Raw genomic sequence first — 7,815 nt, 5'->3', positions numbered from 1 at the left:
GGGCTCCTCAGTCCCCAGAGAAAGGAAGCGCTGCAGAGACTAAGAGCAGAAATTGAAGTTCTAACAGATTCCTGGTTGGGAACTGCACTGAAGTCCTTGCTTCTCATCCAGTCCAGGTATGGAAATAACTCTTTCGTTTTCATCCTCTCAGAGAGACGCTTTCTCCCACCCTAGTCCAGGATAGGCCATTCCCTAAAACAGACTGTGGGACAGGGCTGAGAAGAGTTCACATGATGCAGAGAAATATTCGGTTAGATGGGAGGCAAGGTCATTTTACTCTAAAAGCACACCAAAGAGTTTTGAAAGCTTTTTTCTTTTCTCTTACTTTTTGCTCACTAAATTATACTCAGTAACCCAGAATCTCCAGCCCAGGACGTGGGTGGGCCTGGTGACATCAAAGAATACATGTAGGAGCTATATCACAAATATCCTAAGTGTAGGAAGTGCCAGAGAAATGTAGCAAAACCTACTCAGGAAGTTGGGATTCAAAAGAAAAAGAGTACAGGGTCTTCCCTGGTGGCACAGTGGTTAAGAATCCGCCTGCCAGTGCAGGGGACACGGGTTCCAACCCTGGTCCGGGAAGATCCCACATGCCGCAGAGCAACTAAGCCCTTGCACCACAACTACTGAGCCTGCGCTGTGGAGCCCGCGAGCCACAACTGCTGAAGCCTGTGCGCCTAGAGCCTGTGCTCCGCAACAAGAGAAGCCACCACAATGAGAAGCCCGCGCACGCAAGGAAGAGTGGCCCCCGCTCGCTGCAACTAGAGAAAGCCCGCGCATGGCAACGAAGACCCAACACAGCCAAAAATAAATAACTTGAAAAAAGAAAAGAAAAAGGGTACATTAAGCAGATTAAGGAGATTTGAGCTTGAAGCTTAGAATGGGAAATAAATACATACCCTTATTTGTCCCTCCCTCAAAGCAAGAATTCCAGATTCACAGCCTACTAAACAGTAAAACTGACACCAAGGAGTGGATATCTGTGAAGGTAAAGGACTTGTGAAAATAATATGTATTCTGAAATTTATGTTGCCATTGTGTGATGAGCAGAGAGGACTTCAGTCATGTCTCAATCAGATGAAATGGCACTGTAACTGAAAGCCTCATTGTGTTTTCTGGAGTGTGGTTTCAGTGCTGTGGGTCGGTGGGGTTTGCTAACAATGCAGTGAGCTAGAATGGTCAGAAGGAAGTGAGGCAAGAATCAAGTTGCTGCTCTGTGTCCACCACAAAAATCTCTGTCCTTTAATTGGGAAAATAAATAAACCTGAGATAATTAGAGCAAAAAGTGAACACTGGCACTGAACAGATACCATGCCAGGCACTTTGAGGTTAATTTTTCACAAGTAGGTCCTACAGAGAAGAGCCATTTGAATTCTTGTTCGCAGGTTGGTTTGATTTCACCTTTTTCTTTTCTTTTCCCTCTTTCTCCCTTCCAGAAAGAATTGTGTGAATGTTTTGATCACTACAACCCAACTGGTTCCAGCTCTGGCCAAGGTTCTCCTTTATGGGCTAGGAGAAATATTTCCTATTGAAAACATCTACAGTGCTACCAAAATTGGTACAGTTTCAATTCTGTTTCTTGTCAACTAGCCTTACAATAATACTTGCTACTTAGGATGTGCTTATTATTTAGCAGTTCCTCAGTTAGACACTTTATATATACATATATCTATAATCCTCACAGCATTCTTCTCCTGACATTACTGATGGGGCAGTTCAGGCTTATCAGTTATGTAGTTTGCTCAAGACTTCACAGCTAGTAAGTTACATAAACAGGATTCGAATCCAGGTCTGTCGGACTTAAAATTTATCATGCTCTTTTCTTTTATAATATTTGAAAGAACATAATACCTAGTTTAGAAATCCACTATGCCTCATTTCAAATTCCTCTTTCACAGAGAGTGTACTGTAATGTAGTATAATCAAAAAAGCACTAGATTAAAAATCAAGGACTAAGATATATACTTTAAAATGGTTAAATCCCTCACACTCGTTAGGATAGCTGCTATCAAAAAAAAATAACAAAATAACAAGTGTTGGCAAGGATGTGGAGAATTTGGAACCCTTGTGCACTTCTGGTGGGATTGTAAAATGGTGCAGCCACTGTGAAAAACGGTATAGCGGTTCCTCAAAAATTAAAAATAGAGCTATCACATGATCCAGCAATCCCACTTCTGGGTATATATCCAAAAGAATCCAAAGCAGATCTCAAAGAAATATTTGCACACCTATGTTCATAGCAGCATTATTCATAGTAGCCAAGAGGTGGAAGCAACCCAACTGTCCATCAAATGAATAGATAAACAAAATGTGGTAATACATACAGTGGGATATTCGTCAACCTTAAAAAGGAAGGAAATCCTGTCATATGCTTACTATATGTATGAACCTTGAAGACATTATGCTAAGTGAAGTAAGCCAATCACAGAAAGACAAATACTGTATGTTTCCACTCATGTATAAGGTACCTAGAGTAGTCAGATTCATAGAAACAGAAAATAGAATGGTGGTTAATAGGAGCTTGGGGAGAGGGGAAATAGGGAGTTGTTGCTTAATGGGTATAGAATTTCAGTTTTGTAAGATGAAAAGTTCTGGAGAACTATTGCACAACAGTGTGAGTATACTTAATATTATTGAAACGTATATTTTTAAATGGTTAGGATGGTAAATTTCATGTTATGTGTTTTTTTACCATACTTTTTTGAAAAGGAAAAACAAAAACAAAAAACTAAGGACTAGGATAGAGTCCTAACTCCCCCACTTATTCGCTCTTAGGGAAATTACTGTATCTCCTGAGCCTCAGTTTTCTCATATAAGATGAAAAACTACCAGAGAGGTTTTGAAAATCAAATGAGACTGTGTATGTGAAGATATTTTTTATCCCCTAAAAATGTATTCAGTTCTAAGTACATGAAATAGTAAGTACTCGATAAATATTTGCTGAATTGATTAATGAATTGGCACCAGATTTATATAGAACCAACTTGCTCGGCTGAGAAGGCAGCAGAATGTGTCACTCTAATCTTATGTGCTGTACATGGTCCGGGGAAAGAGGACTATGACCGCTATCTCCTTACCCCTCCAGACCCTTTAGTCTGTGCCTACAGTTCCTACTTCCCTACTGCAGCCAAGGAGACAGTCCTCATTTGAAGATAAGCTGTAGTTATCTACTAGATTAAAAAATGTCAGGCATTGCCAAAGCACTCAGAATATAGCAGTGACAAAATCCTCTGTCCTCATGGAACTTACCTTCAGTCAGTGGTGCTCGGATAATTGGGTGATCCATACGGGGGGAAAAAAGCAGATTCTGTATTCCTTCTTTATGCTATTTGCAAAAATAAATTCCAGGTGGATAAAAAATTTACCATGAAAAGCAAAACGTTAATTTTTAGAAGAGAAAATAGAAAAGTATCTGTATGACCTTAAGGTAGGGAGGGATCTCATTTAAGAGATGCCAAAAATAGTACTTAAAAAAAAAAAAACAAAAAAATGATCATTTTGATTGCGTGAAGCTTTTAATTTTATATACAGTGAAAGATGACATAAAGTGACAAGACAAGTCACAGACTGGGAGAAGATACTTGCAATACATTTACTTGTTGATTAGTGTACAGAATCTATAAAGAACTCCTGCAGATCAATAAGCAACAGACAACATAATTTTTAAAAGTAGGCACAAACCTTGGAGCAGCCAATTTGCAGAAAAGGTAACCCAAATTGTTAGTAAACATATATGAAAAGTTTTTTAACCTCACCAATTAAGGATCTGCAAATTAAGGAAATGCAAATTAAAATGTGATGCCTTTCTCGTCTATTAGATTGACAAAAATTTAAGTCTGACGGTGCCAAACTTTGTCAAGGAAATGAGAACTTACTCTGCTAGTGGGATTGAAAATGGATATAACTTTTTGGAAAACAGTTTGTCAATGTTTAGTAAAGCTTGAGATGTGCATAACCCTATGACCAAGCAAATCTACTTTTAGATATTTATACTCGAGAGCAGGGGTCTCAGACTATAACCCACGTACCAAATTCTGCCCACTGCCTGTTTTTAGAAAGTTTTATTGAAACAGAGCCATGCCTAATCATTTCCATAGCTGCTTTCACACTACAGTAGCACAGTTGAATAATTGCAACAGAGATCATATGACCTGCAAAGCTTGAAATATGCCAACTCCTTCCCTTGAGTTATTCTCATTTGCACAAGGAGATATGTGCAAGGATTTTTTTTTTTGATGCAGCCTTGTTCATAGTAGAAAATAATTAGAAACAGCACGTGAACCTGTCTATGAACAGAAAATAGAATAGTCAAACAATGGAATACTGTATAGCAGCAAAAGTGAATGAACTGGGGCTTCCCTGGTGGCGCAGTGGTTAAGAATCCGCCTGCCAATGCAGGGGACATGGAATCGAGCCCTGGTCTGGGAAGATCCCACATGCCACGGAGCAGCTAAGCCCGTGCACCACAACTACTGAGGCCCACGCATCTAGAGCGCATGCTCCACAACAAGAGAAGCCACCGCAGTGAGAAGCCCGCGCACCGCACCGAAGAGTAGCCCCTGCTAACCGCAACTAGAGAAAGCCCGTGTGCAGCAACGAAGACCCAACGCAGCTAAAAATAAATTAATTAATTTTCAAAAAAAAAAGGTGAATGAACTAAAACTACATATATCCCTAAGGATTAGTATTAAAAACAATGCTGAACACAAAAAACACATTACAAATAGTATGTACAGTATATAATTTATATAAAGGTAAAAAATGTTCACAATAATAGCCATACATTGTTTATGGATACACGCTCAGGAAGAGAAAGGAGGAGGAAGAATGTCATCAAGTAGGGGTAAATAGAAAACTTCAAATAAATCTGTACAATCTCATTTTTATATTTTTTTTATCTAAAGCAACTCTAAAGTGTTAAGATTTGATAAAGCTGGGTTGGTGGTAGCTATATAGGCATTTATTTTTTATTGTTCTTTTTTGTATGGTTGAATTATTTCATTTACAAGGGCTTTGATGGGGGAGATACATCTGTAACCCCCCTTCAGATTTTGCTACTGCTGCCCCTGCTTTACTATGCATTTTCTAAGAACTCAGAGCACTCGCTAACCTTCCCACACCTGAAAGGTAGATTTCTGTGGTGCTTGATACTGCATCCTGGCACTCAGAGGCTCATCAAACTAATGGACATGATTTTATTCCTTCTGACAGTAAGTGTGCTTATTTGGTGATTTTCTCATTTCCTCCAGAGCTAATTAGCAGAGCTACAGTGGTACCTGGCGCCATGGTAACCACAGTGAGAGGCTTGAGGCTTTCCTTTACAGAACTATGGGATGAGAGCAGGGAAAGGAAATGTTTGTTCCGTTCCTCTGAAATGGTTTCAGAATTGCAGTTCTCTTAATGGACACTCTGTGATCTGGAATTAAAGAGAATTCTCAAAATCATTTCTGAAAATGTCCGAAGTCTTTTTTTAAATTTATTTATTTATTTATTTATTTTTGGCTGCGTTGGGTCTTCGTTGCTGCGCGCAGGCTTTCTCTAGTTGCAACGAGTGAGGGCTACTCTTTGTTGCAGAGCATGGGCTCTAGGCACGCGGGCTTCAGTAGTTGTGGCTCGTGGGCTCAGTAGTTGTGGCACGCGGGCTCTAGAACACAGGCTCAGTAGTTGTGGTGCACGGGCTTAGTTGCTCTGCGGCATGTGGGATCTTCCCAGACCAGGGCTCGAACCCGTGTCCCCTGCATTGGCAGGCGGATTCTCAACCACTGCGCCACCAGGGAAGCCCAGAAGTCTTTCTGATAGAGGAAACCCAAGAACCTAATCTTCTCCAAAGGCTTGGTTGGTCTCGCAGTTACAGCTTCTATCGCTTGACATTTGGTAAGCTGAGTAGTCTTTGGTTTTATCCTCCTGAACAGGAAAGCTCATCTCTAGGATTGTTTTGAAAGTGTGACCTGGAAGCAGGGTGCTCACAGCTGTACTGGAATTATTTTTCCATATGGCTGCTTCTTTACCCTGAGCTGTTAATAACTCACTCTTAATCCTTTTAGAGGAAACATTCCTGATTGTATTTCTTCCTTGATCGTTGCAGGCCAGGACAATGAAAACATCTTTATGTCCCTGTCTTCTAAATATGAGACATTCCCTTTGTTGGGTCTTAGGGGAAATTTCTAAAATCCCACTGACTTAAAAGTTTTTTCTATAAATCATAAATTAGACTGTGGGTCTAGCAGAGGTTGGCTTAGGTAAGGACCTAATGGTTGGAATGGAATTAGACAGATAACTCTTTAACACTTAATAAGAACATGTTAAGAACTCATTATTAGTTGAATTATTTAATGTTTAAATTGGGGCTCAAGGCATAGAGTAGAGCGCTCCATCCCCTTAATCATTTGTGAAATTAAAATGTATTTACTTAGCAAACATGGATTGAATGCTTGATAGGAACGTAAGGTGTGACAATGCTATTATAAAATGGTAGCACTGAAAGGGACCTAAGTGCACCTAAGCCAAGCCTTGTATTAAGAGTGGGAGACTGAAGCCCCAAGTGGACTAGTGTCTGGTCCAGGTTTGAGGTGCCACCTGGGCTAGGCATGTCATAGACTTGCAGTTGCTTAGATGTACCAGTCAGGACTTCTGAGTATGGGTGTAAAGATTCTTGTCAGTTATGATGTAGTCATCTTAGATTTGTGTATTTCTATATTTGTATATTTATTACAACAGTTTTCCAGCAGATGGCATTCAAGTGCCTTGAAGAAGAGGCACCTTTTTCTTATTCACACAGGAACCCTGGTGCTAAGTCACTGAATCTGGCAAGAAGATAGGATGAGAAAGTTAATGGAGCAGGATATAAAAAGGAAGCAGAGTTATTAGCGCCTTGCTTAACTGAAGAAGGTGGCAGAAGCAGGGAAATAAAGCGTAAGAGATGGTGAAGGAAGAGCAAGAGGAATAATTTTCTTTTTATTTACTTATGCAAGTACAGTGTCTTTGCCAAAGCAGTATTATGTGTGCATGTTTAGGTGTTGGTTCCAGGTAGGATTTGAATTTTGATACATTGCCGTGTTTCTAAGAGCTGTCTGCAGTGGATTTAAATCACCCATTTCCCAAGGTTAATGTCATTGATACAGGATCTCAGTTGCAGTTACACAGTATAATAGGAGATTCCAGATGTGACAAATACTGCTGCCATATTCATTGGTACTCTGAGACTCCTCCCCTCCTGAAAGACATAAGGCCCAGGACTAGGACTGTTTCTGGGAAATGTAGAGTTGGAAGGAAATGGCTGTTTTTTCCTAATTACTAACCGGAAATCGGGGACTTCCACTTTTTTCTTACGCTAACGGTTTCCCCTCAAAAATCGTCCTTTTGTCATGGCACAATGACCAGAGCCTAGACTCTGGAGTCAGAGGCTCAGAGTCTAGCTACTAGCTTGTTTGTGATCTGGGGCAAGTCACTAATCCTTTGGGTTCATTTCCATCTATCAGAGTAGGGGATGGGACCCATCTCACCTGATTATTTTGAGAATTAAGTGAAGGAACACTTTGAAACTGCTTTTGTATGCTGTAAAGTACAGGAGCTGTGGAAGAGGGAGGGAGTGTGCACAGCTCTCATACTGTGTTTATAGAAACATCCCACACTAAGATCTTAGGTACTTCACCCTCAGTGTGAAAGTTAAAATAAGAACCTAGAGAGCACAGTGCCTAGAAGTCTGTTGTGTGAATGGCACAATTTCACATTCTTTGGGCAGAGGGCCTGTTGGATCTCTAGCTACCACCCCTGCTCCCCACCAAGCAGACCACATGGGCTGCCCTGATTCTGTCT

General features: G+C 40.4%; 1 protein-coding gene across 10 annotated transcripts in view; it reads left to right on the top strand.

Annotated features, from left to right (window-relative positions):
• EYA3 (EYA transcriptional coactivator and phosphatase 3) overlaps positions 1-7,815 on the top strand; it is a 122,722-nt gene that overhangs the window by 107,779 nt on the left and 7,128 nt on the right. For all 10 annotated transcript variants that reach the window (XM_036827381.1, XM_036827417.1, XM_036827408.1 and 7 more), the window contains 2 exons: positions 2-116; positions 1,437-1,558. In XM_036827381.1, coding sequence (XP_036683276.1) covers positions 2-116; positions 1,437-1,558 — 237 coding nt within the window. The remainder of the gene's footprint in view (position 1; positions 117-1,436; positions 1,559-7,815) is intronic.

Source organism: Balaenoptera musculus, chromosome 1 (genome assembly GCF_009873245.2).
Source record: "Balaenoptera musculus isolate JJ_BM4_2016_0621 chromosome 1, mBalMus1.pri.v3, whole genome shotgun sequence".
NCBI lineage: Eukaryota > Metazoa > Chordata > Mammalia > Artiodactyla > Balaenopteridae > Balaenoptera > Balaenoptera musculus.
Note: the sequence above shows the minus strand (reverse complement) of the source record. Positions and strands in the feature narration are given on the sequence as shown.